The sequence below is a fragment of the Physella acuta genome, unplaced genomic scaffold (genome assembly GCF_028476545.2).
Source record: "Physella acuta isolate Inbredline_101_S28 unplaced genomic scaffold, ASM2847654v3 ptg000012l, whole genome shotgun sequence".
Taxonomy (NCBI): domain Eukaryota; kingdom Metazoa; phylum Mollusca; class Gastropoda; family Physidae; genus Physella; species Physella acuta.
The window spans coordinates 172,806-193,604 of NW_026731532.1; the positions used below are offsets into that span (position 1 = coordinate 172,806).

Sequence of the window (20,799 nt, forward strand, 5' to 3'; positions counted from 1 at the left end):
TCGAAGTACTTAGCCTACATTTAAATAAAAACTTATCAAATGTAAAATTAAGACAGCAGTGTTCGTGTTAAAAAAACAATGACAGCTTAGAGTGTCGCGACGTCATGATTTGTAACGATTCCCCCCCCCCCCCCCCCCACCCCAACGTCATCTAGGTCACCAAAAGCAAGAACGCTCGCTCTAAAATGACGTTAAACCCCAGTCCTTTACCAGTAACTCCTTACCAAACCAGCGATCAAGAACCTTACGACTTATTAATGTTGTGATTGATATATAATGCTTTTAACACTGCTTCCCCCGTCCACAAAAATTAGTGTTTAATATATTCATGGTAGACTACTTTGACATTCTACCTCTTTTTCTAAAAAAACATTCTGATTAAACTTTAATATTTAGACCTGATAATAAAAAAAAACACTATCGAAACTTTTAAATCCGTATAGTATAATGAAAGGTACACGAATACATATCAATGAAATAGTAATTTGCAAGTAAGTTTTAGGGGTGGGGGGGGGGGGGGTGTTCGTCGAAATTGGACGCGCGTGGACAGAGGGAGAAATTCTAAAATTTACAATTTTTGTGGAAGTCATAACTAGATGACCCCTAAGCGGATAAATTCGATTATCCTTCACCTGTTTGCTTCACCTGATTATGCTCGCCTATAGTCTAGTAGACCATCGGATGATTGCGCATTGGAAATCCAAGCAAAAAGTCGGTGCATCAAGTGGATAAACGACAGATGTTGCCCATGTGTCACACAGCTGATGGACCCAAGGGACAGGACGTCACTTATACATTACAACTTGGAATCAGGAGCTGCCGAAAGGAAACCAGATTTGGTAATCCCATCTATTCACTTATGCATATTCAGTGTTTCGTCCAGACTTTTTTCTCCGGGGGGGGGGGGGGGACTTGAAATTTTCGGGGGGGGGGAGGGGGCGGTAGACTTTCTTCGGGAGGGGGGGGGGGGCAGAGCCCCCCTGAAGAGATGCCTGGAAGAAACACTGCATATTTTAAAATGTACACCTACTAAAACTAGGTATTTTAATTTTTATGTCACCCAATCTTAAAATTAGCTATACATTGTTTTGTGTCAACTCCTTGATGGATGCAGTGCTTCTTTCGGACATTTCTCTAGGGGGGGGGGGCGCGGAGGGGGGGGGCAGTAACTTTCGTGAGAAAGCATTTAAATTTCTGGGGGGGGGGGGAGGATTCCGCCTTGTGGTGCTACTGTATTTAATAATTCTAATCCTCCATTAATAAAGAAAAGCTGTTATAAATTTGCCTGAGTACCATGATTTATGTAGGCCAACAGCTTTTAAAACTGCGTGACGTATTTAAAAAAAGACAAATTTCACGTTCGATTACAATTTACAAGACGATTTTTAGTTTGATATTTTTTCTTTAAACAAAACATCACAGGCTACTTTTCTTTTGATTATACATAATTGTGTAATATTTGATGTTAAAACAAATCTATGGGCTTACACACATGAAAACATTTGAACAAATTTGTTGTAATTCTTCTACTTTATTATTAAATAAGTAGCATAAAATGCGAAATTAGCAGTACAAAATAACACTGTTACTCAAGAGAAACACAGTCGAGCACATGAAAATGAATGTCAGCAGGGCTGTTCTAAAGCTCGAAGCCCTTAGGTATTGTTTTGGACCATGTCGATCCAAACAATTATCAACACAAATACTTTGCTTTCATGAAGGGAAGTGTAAGAACTTAGAACCCGGTAAAACCAATGTTTGCTGCGATCTTAGATCTAGATCTAGAAGCTGTGTAAGAAGAGGCATCAACACCAGTTCCAATTCTGCTGACAAGGACAACACCACTGGTTCTAGAACTACCAAGAGAATCGAAGAACTTGTTCCAGGAACTGATAATAAAGAAGTTATAAGGCAAAATAACTTTGATGTTAAAAATTCTGAGACTGAAGAGGATTTCTTCGGTATACCACAAAACTTTAAATTGCAACATGCAAGGCTTGAAACAAAAAGTAAAAATGCAGAAACCAAAACATCTGACCCTGACACATTTGAACAGTCTAAAAAGGATTATGTGTTAAATGAACTAGTGGACAAAGATAAAGGAGATAGTAATTTTTTAAATTTAGCATTGTCTAGAAGAGAAAGGAGACAAATACAAAAAAGTACTGAATTTAAGACACGTTTTGGGGTAGTAAGTTTTGATTCAAATGCAACAGCTGTTACCGGCAGAAAAGATATAAATCTTGCTGCAAAAGCAAAAGAAATTCATAAAAGACAAGACAGCAAGTCACTGAAAAACGAAATCTCAGATAATCAGAATTTAATAAATGCTTCTAAAAATAATAATTTAAACAAATATTTTCCTGAACGGAAAACACATTTAATATCATCACCTTCTGGTAGAAATTCATCCTCTTCTAAAGATTCAGTGCCACATAATTATTTTGATGCGACATATTTTCCTGAATTGGTCTCAACTTCTTCTGATAAAGCCAAACATTTTGAGGAACAATATGAATCAGTTAAAACAAATATCATCCCAGACAAACAGAAAACTATTGAACCTGATGTAAGTTCTGCCAGTTTTTTTGATGAACAGTATTTCGGCTCACATATTAAAAGCTCAGAAAGTTCAAATAAACTGGTTCAAACAAATATAACTTCAGATAAGAAGGAAAGTGCTCCATCCAATTCTAGTTCCAGCAATTATGTTGATGAGCAGTATTTTGGTTCAGACACAATAAACAACGGGAAATCTCATAGTATTTCTGGATTAGATCGTGAAAGTTTAAAAGTTCTTTCGAGTTCTCAAAAAGATGATAACCTTGGTCATTCTACTGATCAAAAGTTATTAGAGAATGATTTTAATGAGGTTGATAGCCAGTATTTTGGACCAACAGATCAAAATTATAGCTCAAATGAACAAGCAGTTGGCAAAAACCTAGATAAAGATCAAATAGGATCATCATTAACTGATATTGTGCATAAGTACACAAATCATTCTGATAATGCAGGTGCAGCGGTGCCAAATAGAAAAAGGGAAGCCAGGAATGTAAAACACAAACAAGCGCCATCTGAACCAGATCCAACAGACAGACTTTCAAAGTTACACTCAGAAAAATCTGTCACTAAAAAAACTGAGAAGGGCAGCAAACACAGCAGTTCTATAAAAAAAGAAGAACAAGAAACAGAAAACTCAGATAAACCTACATCTGCCTATGAACTTGCAATGAAATTAAGACAGGAATTGAAGATAAGTAAAACCACAAAAGAAAAAAAAGCAACTCCACCAAGCAGTGGTAGAATTAATAATACAGGTATATTTAACAAAGCATTTTGATTATGATTAACCATTAGGCCTAAGCTTAAATTGTTTTTACTATTTGGGAATGTTTTATTTGTTACTACTTTTTTCTAATTCAATTTTACTTTATTGTTTTACTTGGACTGAAATATCTTTGGAATAATTTATTATCTAGAAAAATTGTTGGTTGAGTAAAAGAATTATAAATCAAAAGAAGACGGAAGCGTTTTACTGTTTTTATTTTTAATTTTTAAAAGATCAGAGTGAAAAACTGGATGTTGGACCCAATGTCCATCTAGACAGCAAAGGTTTTAGAATTTTAGACAATCAAACAATTGACTTCAGCAAGATGACTTCAGCAGACATTTTGACATTGCTGAAAAAACGGATAATATTTGATCATGGTAAGTCTATGATCCAGTTATACAGTTATATTTTTCATCTTCTTCGTTCTTAATTATTAGTGTTGAAGGGGATCGAGATTTATCTGGGTTTGAACTCGAGACTTTGCTCAAACATGAGCTTTTTGCCGACTCGACCACGCCTCCAACACAATTAAGCGTTATGTATCAACTGGTTATGCGCCATATTTTTCATAATTTATTACCTTTCTCTCCTGCTGAAGTATTCACCACTAATTACAGCTCTCCAATTTCTATGCCATTCTCACCAGCTGTACCTCACAAGTGACCAACCTATTTCAGGGGTTTCTGCCTCAAGATCTCTTCATCATTCATGTTTCTGTAACTTAGGGGGGGGGGGGGGTTCTTTTTAGTGCCACCTTACAATGCTGGTTGTGATTTCTATGTAGGCCTATTTTGTCTGTTCTACTTCTGGTTTCTTATATAGCATTTATTAGTTTAAATTTGCAAATATGGTTATTATATGTTGTAATTATTTTTTTTGACTGGAATATTTTTCAGAGGACTTTGTGGCTATTGACAAACCATATGGTCTACCATCTGTAGGCAAGTAAACCATTAAAATTACTCAAATATTATAAAATATTACTGTTTTAAGTACTTCGTTAGTTACTAATTTGTTGTTTTACTACCTTTGATATACTTACAACAGGACAGCAAAGTGACAGAGTGAGTGTCACTCAACTTTTACCTTCGTTTGCCTCAAGTTTACAAAAGTCCCTAAAAACTGACAAGCTTCATCTAGTTCAAGGTTTAGATCGGGATGTCTCAGGTGCCATCATTCTTGCCAAGTAAATGCCATCAAACACTCTGATTTTCCATGAACTTTTTTGGCTGACTTGATACATTCTTAGCCTAAAGCATAGTAACTTTCAATTACAAAATGTATAAAACTTTAAATTTTTTAGAAGAGGGAATTCCATTTTAATTTTGAAGCAAAATTTCCAGGAATCCTGAAGTAGCATCTGTACTGAGAGGAATGTATGACAACTGTGATGAGGTCATTCAGCGATATTGGGCAATAACAAAAGGTGTGCCTAATCCACTTGCTGGTGTAATTGACATCCCTATTGGAGAAGGAAAAGTTGGTGACATCCGTAAGGTGGGCAGTTTTTTAATTTCAGCAATATGTTCTTGTTAAAAAAAACATTGTCATATTTGTTTGTAATATTTTTGGCTGAAATTATAATCCTAATCCTTACATTAACACTGATGACAGCAAATGAAGAAGCTTTATAAGATGTGCACTTTTTTACAGACAAATATCTAAGTGTTTTCAAAGTTTTTAGTATTGTTTACCATTAATTGGAATTTGTTTAAAGATTTACTTTGAGGCTGACCATTAATTATTTACCACTATTTTCTTAGATGGTTTTGCGCCCTAGATTTTCTAAAGCAGAAAAATTAATTGCAAAAGTAAGTGATGCCCCAAGTGCTTATGCTGTGACTGAATACAAAGTTTTGTGTCATCATTTACAAGCAGCTCTTGTGGAATGTACACAACTTACTAGTAAGCTTCTATTGTATCATTTATTCTAATGAATGCTTTTATGTTTTTAAAAAGCCAAAATGGATAAAGCATTATTTTAAAATTTATTTACTGCAACCATGGGTCAATATTAAATTTTATGTTCAACTCAAGTTTAAGGACTTTGTAGTTTAATTTTTTCAGAAAGAGCTTGTTTATATAGATGTTCATTATTAAACATAACTATTATGATTTGTTATGTAAAATACAATAATTATTGTAGTTTAAAAATATTTTTATATTAAAAATGTTTATTTGTTATTTTAAAAAGTATTTTTAAAATGTGCAGATGGTGTGAAGCATCAACTCAGAGTCCATCTAGCCAGTGGTCTGAACACACCCATACTGGGAGATCATAAATACTCTAACTTTGCTAATTTGGCACCACAGGTAAACAAAAATTCTATGCAGTTTCTGGTGGCTAAATACACTTTGCAAATGGTGAATTTTAACCTTACTTGAACCCATGGCATGCATTTTATTCTGTTTCTGTCATATTAAATTTCTGGATTGAGATGTCTTGGAAATAAACAACATCCAACTATCAGAGAAAATGAAATAAATTACATCAGAGTAGTTTGATTGAAGGGGGAATTTAAATATTTTAGGAATATATTTTGTTGCTGTGTTATTAAACAATTAATTTGTGATCATCAAAGATTAGTTGTGTGATATTTTTTTAAATCAGTTTTACAAGTTGAATTATTTTTTGTTATTAATATTTTCGGTAACTAAAGAAGATTTGAAAAAAGCTGTTTTTTTTTTTTTTTGCCATGGCATCATCATAGTTATAAAAAAATAAATTTATGGCAAGAAAAGTTATTATAAAAAATAAGGTTCTTGATTAAATGGCCAATTAAAGTTGTATGTTTTAGATAGTAAGTACACAATGTCAAGGTTAGAAGCAGATGCTCAATAGTAAACAGAAATGCAACCTCAAAGTAAAAATATTAATTTAAAGTTCTTTGATTTTGAAATTGTATTACTTAAATCCTTAAAATATTCAATTTCTACTTTCATTAAAAAAATATTTTTGTAAGGTTTCTCACAAGACAAACTGTTATGACACATATTTTTGGTCCATGTGAACAATGAAATGTGCCTCATTCAATGCCATATGTGTTGTATTATTGAAAACAAATATTTCCTTGACACAGAATGAGTCACATACTTAATAAAGCATTGCTGATTATTTAGATGGAAAAGTTGACCAAGTTAAATTCCCATCTATGTGTATTTTTTTTACCACTAAACTATATATATTGTTTTCCCTTCAATTATGAAAAGTAATGGTAAATCTTTAGAAGTCTTTAAAACAGCATAACAGTTTATTTTAGTAGTTTCTTATTATCTGCTGCCTGATTTGTTTTTCAGAAACTCCATAAAGAAATGCTTGAATTACTGCGAATTCGTCAGGCCAAAGTGCGTCATTTAGCCCTTCATCTTCATTGCAGAACAGTTGTTTTGACTAACTATAAGGGGCGAATGATTTTCCTCACCACACATGCCCCTTCCCATTTTAGGGATAACATGAAATCCTTGAAGTTGTATGCACCTAAAAAATAAACATTTTTATACAGCAAATTGTGTATGTTGTGGTATTAGCTTTAGGACAATTGAAATATAACTCTGTTTTTTTATACACTGTTATCTGCATCCAAACACACTGCCAGAAAAAATTTAATAAATAAACGTTAAATAACTCATTCAGATTTTTACTTTCAAGCTCACACATTAGGGATAATATAAGAAAGGAGTCTGGTGTCCTTGCAATTATTTTTGCATGTTTATTGTGTACTTTGTGGCTACGGTTTGTTGTGTTTGTGGAGATTGATTCTCTTAGATAATTTCTTCTTGAATATGCCATTCAAACAATGTCTAAAGAAGTATTAAAATATTTACAAAAGCTGTTAAGTTATTTGCGAAAATTGTAGAAAATTGTACTTTTAATACTTTTACGTTTCTACTGCTGTATCAGTGTTTTAATCTACTTTCCATGAAATTTAATTTTATTGATTGAAAAAACAAATCAGTTTTCAAATAATTTACAAAATAAAAATGGAACAGCTCACTTAGGTATACCTTATATTAAATTATAGTATTTTATATGGCTTATTAACAAGTAAAGACAAGTCGATACACTGCAGAGTGATATCAATTGGTCTGACATATATGTGCCTACAGTAAATTAATTAATAATAAAAGTAGAGGTTGAATAGATACATAGCTGATGAATATCAATATTTTAAAACTACTTTAAGATAATATACTGAAGCAATATTCCTACAGGTCACTGTTTTATTATAAAAGAAGCAAACCTAAGAGAGTTAAATGTATGGGGAAGGGAAATATGGTTAAGAAAATATTTTTGTAATTTAATTTAGTATCTTTTTCTAGTGGAGGGGAAGGGCAGCATCTCACTGCCCTTTCCTTATGGAGACCCCATTGGCCTATTTTTTATTTCTTTAGTACCTAACTGCTACAAATGTAGTGAATGAGGCAGTTGAACTTTGAGACAGGTCTGACTGTTTTGAGTGTATCCAAGTATGATCGAGGCTGAAAGTGGGCTAGGGTGTCATCCATAAATGACGTCACGCATTTTTTCACGATTTTTACCCCCTCCCTTCCGTCACACATCGTCACAAAAAGCCAGACCCCCCCTAAAATGACGTCACACCGCAGCCTACAGCCCCCCCCCCCCCCTCAAAATTACAGTTGAATTATTCTGAAAACATCGATATTTTTCCAAAATCTTGTCTGAACTCTATCAAATAGAGTATTTTAATCAATTCCTATTGCAATTTATCAAAACAGTTTTCTTAAACGCAAAATAATGTCTAAAATTCGCTTTCTAACATTGCTTTTTTATAATGCAAAAGTGTGACGTCGCACCATCTGAACCCCCCCCCCCCCTCCCTCATCACACACCGTCACTAAACTAAACTCGGAGAATCAATGATAATTTATGTGTGACTTGTTTTGCGTGTAAATCACCTTTAAAGGGTCGTTCTCATATGGTCACTTGTAAATCACCTTTAAAGGGTCGTTCTCATATGGTCACTTTATTTTGGCTTTTTAAAAACCCTAGCTCATCGTCTCGACCCCCCCCCCCCCCCACACCCCCTCCCACTAGTGACTATTTGCTTTAAACAACAACACAGTTTCTCATCACCTACATAACCATAATTCTTTCTAGATCTAGGATATAGGCTACTACTTCTTAGTGAGTGCAAAATGTCTGTTGGAACTCTACCCTCACCCCTCTCTATGGGATGTTATTTATTATTTATGGGTGACCCCAAAACTGATAGGTAAACGGAAAAAAAGTCACAGGAAAAAAAAACACAGAAAAAAAGTCACAGTTTTTGCTAGGAAAAAAAGTCACAGAAAAAAAGTCACAGTGGAAAAATTTTATCGGAAAAAAAGTCACAGAAATAAAGTCACAGAAAAAAAGTCACAAAAATATTTTTAGAAATATTTTTATTAATTTGATAAAAATTGTAAAATTTTGTATGTTTATTGTTGTGGGTTGTATTTTTTGATAGCATACATTATTTATAGACGTTAAAAGCATTATGATTTATAACAATTGTAAGTAAAAAAAACTCTAAGATAATAAACACAACAATCTCAACATTTGTTACGTATTTAGATAAATACGCGGTAGAAAAGTTAATTATAAAAGAAATTTAGGCACATTTTGCCGTAGGCTATTCTCTGGTCGGCCTCTCCTCAGTAGGCATTGTCCGAACATATTCTGTGGTGTTGACGTTATGCGTCAATGACAGCCTTTGAGCCTTGTCGGCTCTCTGTTTTGATCCTAAGTTTTGTTATGTAATGAGCGTGATAAATGTGGGCAGTAAAGGTGGTTGAACTAAGCATAACTATTGTTGCCATGAGTTGAGGGCAGCAAGTCAGATGAACTTACCATTTCACGGTAATTTAATATTGGTATTTAAAAAAAAAACACGACGAAAAACGTGGACTCTATTAAATGCTACTAATCTTAAGTTTAAAATAATTACAATCTACATACTTCATAATAAATATATTTAGATGAATTATAAAAATTCCTATGCGTATACAGCCTACACACATTACATTACATTTAATTAATCCTAAGTTAATTTGCACTCTCTAAATATTTAATACATAAAAGTATTAACAAATATCATGCAAATATATATTTGTGACTTTTTTTCCTGTGACTTTTTTTCCTGTGACTTTTTTTCCTGTGACTTTTTTTCTGTGTTTTTTTTTTCCTGTGTTTTTTTTTCCTGTGACTTTTTTTCCTACAATCAACTGATACCATGACATCATTATCAACGCAGTAGCGAAAGTACATTTTACTTCCGGTCTGAAGAAAACAGAACCATTCAAGCATCACTCAACGCAGTTGTTTACTTTAGAAATTAGATCCCTTCTAGATTATCTAGATCTAGATGTTTATTTTACATTATTGAAACTAAAGATGTAGGTTTAGATCTTGGTGTATTAGCCTGGAATTAGAGCTACTAGTCTAGATCTAGGTATTCTAGGTGAACTTAATAACTTAATTTTGGTAAGTTACTACTAGAATCTAGAGTAAGAAACATCACTTGTGACTTACCTACTAAGTATATTATAATATTAATATTATAATAATACATATTGTTAAAATTGCTGTTTTTCAATAAATATGTTGTTGAGGTAGTTGGCCTATTAAATCTAAGAAAAAGTTTTCACCAGTTTTGACGCAAAATTGCATGCATGCATAGCATTCTAATATAAAAATATTATATTACTGCAATGTAAGACAATTTATCCTGTAACCTTTAACCCTTAATATTTAGACCTAAGTATTTATGACCTAACTGTAGTAACTGAGTAACTGCTATACCCCACAACTGTTTTAACTAAGCATGACATTTTCTGAAGCTACTCTGATGAGAAGCATGGTTTAAAATATTAATAATCATGTAAACCTTCTTCTTAATATTGTTATAATAAAATATCATCCTTGAGCCTCTATTAACTGTTTTTAAAGATGTACTATATTTTGCTTGTTTATGTCAAAAATAAGTACTAAGCTATCTGTATCAATCTTAAGACAAAAAAAGTGTGAATTATTATGTTTAAATGTAAATTCCACCTAATTCCACATATCATGGGACTAATGATAACTACAAATCATAAAAATTAATAATTTACTAAGGTATAATATTAAAGATAACTGATAAGTTAGTGTGATAAAGAAATTGCTTATTATTATCCATGATTAAAATCATAGTACATTTTCAAATAGGCAGGCAGTTCCTGGTAAAACTGGGAATTTGTGTTAATAGTTAAAGTTATAAAGTTTTAAAATATTTTTTTTATTTTGTATGTGTTTTTTCTTCTAAGCCAAAATAAAACATCATATTTTCAGTTTAAAGTTTTCAGTCTTTATTGTAGATAAAGCTGGACACAGTGTGCAAGATAGATAAGCAGCAGAGATAATTAAATAACCTGTATTTTAACCCAACTTATATCAGCATTGTGACTAAAAATAAATCTTGAAATATCTCTCATGACCTCATCCATTACATAGTTATGGTGATAAAATTCAAAATGGTCTCCTTGTTGAAGAGTTTGGAGAAATTCTAAAGTTTATCAGCTGTGTCAAGTAGCAAACTAGTTTTTGTAAGAGTAGGTGAACATTTGTAAGTAGTATATTTACCAACTAGACTAATAGTTTATGTTATATAAGGAAGTTAAAGACACTTATTTTGTAATTTTCCCACGTTTTCTTTAACTTGCTTTCATCTCTGTTTGTTTGTCTTTCCAATCAAATCTTGCAATCGAAATTTCTGGCACTTCCCAGTTAGCTAGCGCGCTGAAATTTTCAGGGAAGCTTTGTTTTGGATGACAATAGAATATTCAATTGTTTTTATTACTAAATTGATCCATGGAAACATTTTATTGATCATTTTAGACCGCTATATAATTGTACAAAAAACGTGGGGAAAAAGGGACATAACCCAGTAACTGTAATTTGATGAAAACAAGGTTCGGTACTCTCCCTCTTTGCTTACTGAGTAGTGTTCACGCGGTGTTTGTGTACAAACAACCGTAACAACTGGTGGCCAGTATGGGGGAGACGATATGGTCGAGTGGTTGGGCACACGATTGCTATCCCACTCGACACGGGTTCAAATCTATGTGTTCTAGTCAGTAACGTATTCACACAACGTGTTTTTTACGAGTTGTCTTTTTACGAGTTGTCTTCGTTTACCCAAAAAAAGTGAAAAGATAAAATCGATAGCAAGATTTTAATGCAAACAAACAGACAAAGACTAAAAAGTAGAAAATAATAATCATTAAAAAAGTTTTTAAAAACCCACGTTTTCTGATTGAACTAAAAAGTAGAAGATAAATGCTATACATCACAATAATGCAAGCGATCACTCTACTATAAGCGATCAAAAACGTGGGGCGCGGTGATTTTCTTACAGTTTCTAATACTGTTGACTCTCTACAAGCTCCCTAATAAAAGTCAATAGTATTATCTAATTAATAGTAATATAACTTTTACTTCGGCGCCCCACGTTTTTGATCGCTTATAGTAGAGTGATCGCTTGCATTATTGTGATGTATAGCATTTATTTTCTACTTTTTAGTTCAATCAGAAAACGTGGGTTTTTAAAAACTTTTTTAATGATTATTATTTAAAAATATTTTTATTTTGTGCTTGTTTACAAACTTATACAAAGATTAGAACTTACAAGTTTAAAAAAATTATAATTTAATTCTACTGCTGAATTTTTTTTCTCCAAATCTATGTTAGTGTTAGTATAACTATATATTTGATATTGTTCATCTTTCTTGTTTTAAACGCAATTTTTCATAAGTGATTTAAAAACACTTTCATTTTTTTCTCTCTTCAAGTAAGCTACTGTGATATATAGATCTAATAAGGACAATGAGTCATTCCACTTTCAAATGTTTGTTCTGTAAATTTATCCTTCTGTTTTTTTTTTTATTTTTAGGACATGGCAGTTAAATGAATCGTTATGTTTTAATGACTCACGAACATGTCAGACATAAATGAGACCAGGCCCTTACTTGGAGTACGTGTAAATTCACAAGCTTCATCATCATCTCGTAGAATAAGCAATGGCATAAACGGGTCACCACTTCGACGGAATTTGAGCCAGGATGTGCCAGCACGGGATTATGTTGCGCCATCAAACAGCTGGCATGTCCACTGGGCTCTCTTCACCATTCTCATGTCCGTCGTGCTTGAGAAAATCAGTTTCTACGGGCTGACTGGAAATTTGGTTCTGTTCCTCAACATGGCGCCCTTCCAGTGGGAATCATACCACGCCATGAATGCACTGCTCGTGTTCTATGGAATAACCTACATTGTTTCTCTCATTGGTGGGTGGGTGGCTGATTCATGCCTTGGGCGCTACAAAGCCATGTTGTTTGCCTTCCTCATCTACATGAGCGGTCACATCCTCCTGCCTTTTGTCGCAGAGACGGATGATATAATTTTTTACAACTTGACAAACACCACAGATGGAGATAGTGCAGCCTTACCTAAAGTGTGCATCAATCGGATACCTAGGACTGGGGATATTGGCAACCCATTCCAGGAAAATTGTTCCTGGTTGATTTATGTCACTTTGATTATAATTGGTATAGGGGCTGGTTCCATGAAGTCCAGCATATGTCCTTTTGGATCTGAGCAGGTAAACATATTTTAATGTACATAACTAAGTTCATAGATAGATTATAATTTCCAAAACATGAGGACAAATTGCTTTTTTTTTAAACCTGAGTTTTTTAAAAACTGTTTTTAGAAATAATTGTTTAGTTGGAAAAGTCTTAGTACCTGAGATAATTCTGTATAAGATTTTTTTGTTATTAATACTACTCTAAGGTTGGCATTAGCCTTAACCCTATCCCTCACAGTGATATGGCAGAAAAAAACCTTTACATGTTACTTAATATTGAGTTAATTATATTATCTTTTGTTTAGAAAAAAACTAAATTAAAGATAATTTATCTAAGTGAAGTTTATTTTATTTTTTCAAGCTTTCCAGGGCTAACCAGCAGACACAGCTTAGTTTTTTTAACTGGTTCTACTGGTGTGTAAATATTGGCAGTTTTATAGGGCTGGGGGCTGTGGCATACATACAGCAGCAGCACAGCTTTCAGATTGGCTACATCATTGGTACAGTCACTCTTGGCTGTTCTTTTCTGGTTTTTATCATGGGTGAGTCAAACTTAGGGTTTTTGTCATATTTTATTTGATGTTAGGGCACTGCTGGAGCAAAGGTGATGGGATAGCTGTTTTTTTTCAAAAATTGTAAATACATCGGGGCCAATACATTTTTTTCCCCGTATGGAATCGGATGGCGTGGCCTAGCGGTAGAGAGCTAGACTGCTAACCCAAGAATCTTGGGTTCAAATCAGTGGAACATCCCTGAGTCCACCCAGCTCTGATGGGTATCTAACTTACGTTAAGGAAGCAAAGGCGGCTCAACATAGGGCTGACCACACTATTCCCTCATATGCCGAGGTCAATGAATCAGATGAACTCTACTTCATCTTCCCCATATGTCATGAGCACAATCGGGATTAAGAAGAAGAAGATGTATATGGAACTGGTCTCTATTTGCGGTCTGTGACCACATTTCTTATTATCATATTATCATTATTAAATTTAATTTTGAGACTTTTAGTATTTTTTTGACTGTATAGATTTCTCTAGACAGGATCGATATGGGTTTTTAAAAAAATGGCTTTAAAAATTGAAATTTAATATTAATAAATGATAATTAAATTAAAAATGTGTTAACTAGATTGTTAACTTGAGTGATTGATTGAACTGTTTCAACAGGTCGATGCTGCTATGTGATTCGTCCACCAGATGGCAGTGTACTGACCAACATTTTCAGGATACTCAAAGAAGCCTGGAAGAGGAAGCGCCAAAGAAAGCAGCTCTTGCTGCTAAACAAAAAATCCATTTTAGAGGGGTAAAAAAAACATTTGTCTTTAGGCTTGGGAATGTCTGTTCTTGTTAAAAATACTTATCCCAAAAGTAGCAGTAAACAATTCAAGCAATTATTTGGGGTAGGGGAGGAGTGCTAGTAATTCTTATTCTGTTGTTGAGTCCAGTCATTCCTGATGTATACTTGTGCTACATCTTTTGTGTGATTAAAAATTAAAAACTAAAGCATGACTGCCTTCATTGAAAACTTCAACCTGAATTGAAAAAAGTTGAATCATTTTTTCAAACTGTGACTATTACAATGTCCCATTAATAAAGATGAGGCCAGTAGATTGTTTGTATATACATTGGGGTTGCTTAATTGAATTTATAGGATGTCAATTTTTGAGTAGATTTTATTTGAATAAAAATTTCCAGCAGATCTCATGGAGCAGTAGAGGCCATCACCGGTACAGAAGAAAAGATCAGTTTTCTTGACCATGCCAAGCTCAGACATGGAGGAATATTTCATAACTCTCTTGTGGATGATGTTAAAAAACTTGGGATGATTCTTGCTGTTTTTGCTGTCCTCATTCCCTATTGGTTGGTGTACTTTCAGGTAAAAATAAAATAGAATTACCATTGCAAACTGGGCTTATGAATTAAAATGGCTAGTTAAATGTTGAGTATTTTGTGAATGCTGTACAATTTTCATCAGTTGTTACCTGACCAACTTATGTTAGGTACCGAATAAAAGCCGTTTTAATTCCAGAAAATCTTGTCAATTAGCAAGTTACAATCAGGACTTGAATTCAAAACCTTATCCTTCTGTTATTTTAATAATAAGCTTAATCTCTTGTGTGATCTCTTTAAATATTTAGAAAAATTAGATTATTACAAAATACTTGAAGAAATACTTACAGACTTTGAAATGAAAGCTTAACATTTTTATTTTGTGGTGTTTTCTTCTTATAACTTTTGCAACACCTCTTCATTTTAACTCTTGTTGAGTGATGTCAAATCCCAATAATCAGATTTTCAATTAAATTTTAACCTTATTTTTCAGATGCAAACGACATTTCTATTTCAAGGCCTTCACATGAATCTTGGATTCTCAAAAAATTCCACATCTGACAGTCCAGTGGTAAGATTAAAAAAACTCACAAACAATTTATTTTCCAATAGTCACTATCATTTTATTTTCTTGTGATTAAAATATTTCAGGATAGATTCTACATTTTATTTTCCAAAATCTACATTTAATATTTAACACACAAAACAACACCACTCTTAATTAGAATCTGAAAGTTCATCTTACAAAACAAACCCATGAACATGAATTGGCATTCAAATTCTCTTTTCTTTAGATTGTTGCCGCTTGGTTCAGCCTTTTTGACGCAATATTTGTCATTATCCTGTTGCCACTGTTTGATCGAGTGATCTACCCACGCATGGCTAAAGCTGGCTACCCCTTTTCATTCACCAAGCGCATTGTCATTGGCATGCTGTTTGCAATGGCTGCCATGATTGTGGCCGGAGTTGTTGAACATTTCAGGCTGCAGAGTTTTTGGTCAGGTGGTGATGGTCCCTGTGGCAACTCATCAATTCGCCAGGTCATAGGTAATTGTTTCTTAGTGTCATCGCATTAGTAATTGTGTTTAGTACCATAGACAATTGTTATTCAGTATGTCAGATTACAAATTTAATGTAATTTTTCAGATTTCTGTCAGAATCCCATTTACCCTAGTAAAGAAATTTTTTGCTGAAAAGATATAGATTTATCTTGAGTCAGACATTTTCTTAAACATACCTGGAAAAATGTTCTGCCAAGTTTTTCAATAGCCAAATATTCCCCAGACAAAATGATCAGGCATATGAAATTAAATATTTTATCTTTTATCTAATTTTCTGGGACAAAAACAAATCTTGAATTTTTTAGGAAATATTCAATTTTTTGGAGTCTGTTACATATCTGTAGATGATTGTATTTCATTGAGATTAAATAATTATTGCTTATTGCTCTGTATCACAAAATTCTAAATTGAACACCAATTGAAGTATTGGTGGTTGTCACATTGAGGATGTAGCTGTTCACACCATCACTTAAGGGGAAGCCACTTGAGAAGAATAGATCGAACTTGATAAAACACTTATATTAACAATGTTAATAGCAAAAATGTTAATTATTCAACAAGGCTTTTAATGAACTTGAAAATTCTTTATTAAAATTTTACTATCATTCTATTACTCTTTGGAAAAAAAAGTTCTCTTAATAACATTTATACAACTACTGTTTCAGGCAACACAACATATTTTGCTGCGGAAATGTCAGTATTTTGGCAGATACCCCAATATGCCTTGATTGGTATCAGTGAAGTTTTTGCCAGTGTTGCTTGTAAGTTAACCAATCAAATGTTGCACTACTTATCTCATTCTTAGACCCTGTGTACTTCATGGAGTTCATATTTACTGTATACACACTTCTATTAAAGCTAACTCCTCAATAAGCCAAACCCTCATTTAGGAAATAAAAAACTAGAAAAGCTGTAGTAAATAATGTGAATTTCCAACAACTGCTTGGGTAAAATCTGAGCCAGAATGTCACAGCAAGAGAGCATGTACCATCCAGCTGCTGGCATGTTCACTGGGGTCACATCCACTGGGGTCACATCCACTGGGGTCACGTCCACTGGGGTCACATCCACTGGGGTCACTTCCATTGGGGTCACATCCACTTGGGTCATGTCCACTGGGGTCACTTCCATTGGGGTCACATCCACTGGGGTCATGTCCACTGGGGTCACGTCCACTGGGGTCATGTCTACTGGGGTCACATCCACTGGGGTCACTTCCACTGGGGTCACATTCACTAGGGTCACTTCCACTGGGGTCACATCCATGGGGTCACATCCACTGTAGTCACGTACACTGGGGTTATTACCACTGGGGTTACATCCACTGGGGTCACGTACACTGGGTCACATCCACTGGGGTCACGTACACTGGGTCACATCCACTGGGGTCACGTACACTGGGTCACATCCACTGGGGTCACGTACACTGGGTTACATCCACTGGGGTCAAGTCCACTGGGGCCATGTCCACTGGGGTTACTTCACTATTTTCATATCTGGCTTCCTCAACAAAATCAGTTTTTGACTGACCAACATGGTGCAATCAGCAGATTATTAAGTGTCAAATTCTGTTAGCTAATAAACAGGTTTAGAGGGAATATATTTTTTTTTAAATATATAGATTCTCCAATTTTTTAAAAAGTTTTTCTTTCGGTGAGTTGCTGTTTTTTTTTTTTTCATTTTTTACAAAAGATTCCCATCAATCCTCTATTGCAGGTCTACAGTTCACAGTTACCCTTGCGCCCAAGTCCATGAAAGCAATCATCACAGGCTTGTACTATTTCTTCTCCGGGATCGGAAGCTTGATGGGGACGGCCATCTTGACCACTCTGGCCTCGTCTAAAACCTGGTTCTACAAGTACAACTTTGGCAACATCAACTGCCGGTACAGCTGCCCAGTTGACCCCACCAACCTCTCCAAACTGAAAGTCGTCTCCACGGGTGACTGCCACTTGGACTACTATTTCTACATGCTGGCAGGGGTCGACCTGGTGGCCATCTTTTTGTTCCTTATTGTGGCCTGGGTGTTCCAGCTCAGCGCTGACCAACTGGCGCTGACAGTCAAGACAAAGGATGGACCAGGTGAGAAAGGTGGTCAGCATATTCAAAGACAGTCACTCGGAGCTAACATCAGTTAGTTTTAATTAAGCTTTAACATGGACCATATATAAGCCAGTTTAAAAAACAGGTAATATGTCTGCATACACTAACCTTAAAATAACAGTTAAAATAAGCTATATATTAGGTGCATACATTTAAATGGCAATTTTAGTTAAAATAAGGCCGTGCATATGGAGCCTGACAATAGCTAAAACAAGCTCTGACGTGTTGTTATATCTTGCTGTGGAATGTGAATTGAACTAGTTATGCCTAGAGATTCAGGCTTCCTTTGTTGTACAATAATTTTTTTTTTATGTATAAATTGTAACAAAACAATATATAACCAGTCATATAACTACTTAGTCCTAGAAAATGTTCAATATTAAATACAGGGTGTTTTATTCTGCTCAGATACCAAAAAGTTTTTAGATCTTTCTTTATTGTATACTCGATATAAACCTATAAACCCAAGAATATTTAAATAATTGTGCACACAGTAGCATATTATGTGTGCAAAGGTTGTAAAACAGTTATTTACATTGGCTGTTAAATTGACAACCATTTTCTTTCTGAGGTTTTCATTAGATCACTCTTATAAATGATTGTGTAGTGAGTAAGGCTCAACTTTAGTTGTTGGAATGTTAAAAATATTTTTTTTTGTTAACTCAGAAGTATATAATACTCTCAGCAAAGTTTTAATTCACCATATTTATGAACCTGCAGATTGTTGTTAAAGAGAATACCAACTGTTTAAAATAGAATTAGCGTTGTTGAATTTGTAAATGTGTATTAGTACAAATGCATAATTAATGGGAATAATGCATACTTTATTAAGTTTTTGACAATCAAATGATATTGACATTATGCAATACTTTTTTAAAAAATGTAACTTTTGTTGTCGACATGCTGTTTCTGCGAGTCTTCCTTTACTTATGAAACTCTTATCAAGAGCATATTATTTTGTTGTTCATTATAGATATTTTCAACCAATGAACTTCTACACTGATATGTACATATATTAGTTTTAAATGAAACTATGTCTTTAATTGGATTTTGTTTCATTTGTGCCAAAGTACTTGATAATTTTTAACCATTTTAAAAGGTTTTAAAAATAGTTATAACATTTTTCTAAGGATTTGATAAAAAAAAATTGGTGTGGTTTCTTGTATTTTAAAAATGAACTAATTAATTTTTCTCTTAAAAAGGTCAACCAATTGTTGTGTATCCTAAAGTTGTGTATCTCGGTGATGCAGGCCCCGGCTACTGTATAGAGGGTTGCCAACTTAATGCTGTTTTTTATAAGTTTAAAAACTGTAATTTGTTATTTTTTAGATCTGTTTGTGTTCTTACATAATTAGTTGGTAGTGTTCATACTCGAAGGCTGTTGTTATTATTTCATTTTAATTTTGTAAATATTCCACCCCTTCTCCAGTTAAAAAAAATTGTACTTTTAAAAAATCTTATACATAAAACTAATTGTTCTTTTATTTACATGAAGTGAATTTTTTTTCTCCAAGCAATTAATAAAATGTTTACTCGAGATCACTAAGTTAAATACAAACTTTTACAAAATAAATGTTTGTTGATTGTTTCCCTTGCACAATGTCTGATAGTTTCCCTTGCACATTAATTGTCTTCATAAGTGAACAATTTTGGCCAGGAAATAACATATTTTCATGCTAATTAATATTCATTGTAGACTTCTACATGGCTTTGGCCATTTGTTAACATCTGCTCTTGTTTAATTTAGCTCTATAATGCTTGTATATTTGTTTTGTAACCTTGACCATAATAACAACCAATTGTGCAAATAGTAAAATAACTGCTGCCAAAAATACTGGTGCAGGAACTGCTCGACCTTTAATTTTTCTAGTCAAAAGTATACAAACTGCAGTAGCAAAAAGTCACCATAAGCATTATACAGTTAAATATATATTCTCATACATACATTTTCATTTTTATATTCATTATGTATACCAATTATTTTTTGTACCCGACGAATCGTTTTTGATTGTATAGGTTTTTTCTGTTCTATTTATATTTGATCAATTAATAGCCAGTTGTAGACTTTATGTTTTCAGGTGTATTTTATCAAACTGTTTTATTTTAGTGATTTCATTTTCGGAGAATTTATGTTGCAGGTTGTGTATTTGCTGCAAGTTTACACATCTGTGTATCATTTAAGAGCAGATAAAAACTGGTCATTAAGTGTATTTTTAATTTTTTGTATTAACAATTTCTCCCATTCATCTTGTTTGACAACAGATAAAAATTAAACTGTGATTGAAATATTTTTAGAAAGTGCTGCAGATATGATATGTGATTCTAATATACTATTTCAGATGGATGTTATTTTGGATGGAAATTTTTAATTTGATGATTTTTAAAAAGTGTTTGAGTTTCCAAAACAGTTTTAGTTATATACGATGTTACTGTTTCAAGTGATGGTTTGTAAAATAAAATAAAAATAGAAGTTTACATTATTTAATACTTCTTATGTATATCTTACCTAACATACTCATTAAAATCTTAACTTATATTTTTATGTATTTTAGTATAAATTGAGAAACAACTTCGTTAATATGTAAATATAAAAATTTATATTTCTATGAAGGGTTATCTCCCCACTATTGTTAAAACTACTAATAATGTGTACAAATAAATGCAGCAATGTGAATATGTTTTCTCATTTTGTTCCACACACAGGCAAATCTTTGTTTAATCTTGTGTAGAATACAACACTGTATAAAATATATTTAAAAGCTAAAATCACTCACACCCTCCTCTTATTGAGGTGGGGGTGTATTACTTACAAGGTAGGAATTTGGGTTGAATTCCAAAGTTGATGTGGACAA

General features: G+C 33.4%; 2 protein-coding genes across 3 annotated transcripts; both read left to right on the forward strand.

Moving 5' to 3' along the window:
- The first annotated feature begins 1,587 nt into the window (after window positions 1-1,587).
- LOC131934910 (uncharacterized) lies at window positions 1,588-6,838 on the forward strand. Its single transcript, XM_059291174.1, has 8 exons — window positions 1,588-3,317; window positions 3,562-3,708; window positions 4,228-4,272; window positions 4,379-4,517; window positions 4,675-4,828; window positions 5,095-5,236; window positions 5,544-5,644; window positions 6,629-6,838. The coding sequence occupies exons 1-8, from the start codon at window positions 1,613-1,615 to the stop codon at window positions 6,818-6,820; spliced, it is 2,625 nt and encodes an 874-aa protein (XP_059147157.1). The 5' UTR covers window positions 1,588-1,612; the 3' UTR covers window positions 6,821-6,838.
- Window positions 6,839-10,602: 3,764 nt separating this feature from the next.
- LOC131934919 (solute carrier family 15 member 4) lies at window positions 10,603-18,366 on the forward strand. 2 transcript variants are annotated; one of them, XM_059291187.1, is made up of 9 exons: window positions 10,603-10,935; window positions 12,262-12,966; window positions 13,313-13,493; window positions 14,121-14,256; window positions 14,649-14,829; window positions 15,277-15,354; window positions 15,578-15,830; window positions 16,510-16,605; window positions 17,561-18,366. In XM_059291187.1, exons 2-9 carry the CDS (start codon window positions 12,307-12,309, stop codon window positions 17,980-17,982), a joined length of 2,007 nt encoding a protein of 668 aa, XP_059147170.1. In that variant the 5' UTR covers window positions 10,603-10,935; window positions 12,262-12,306; the 3' UTR covers window positions 17,983-18,366. The 2 variants fall into 2 exon arrangements, with proteins under 2 accessions (XP_059147170.1, XP_059147178.1); XM_059291195.1 differs by having other exon boundaries at window positions 14,652-14,829.
- Window positions 18,367-20,799: the final 2,433 nt, after the last annotated feature.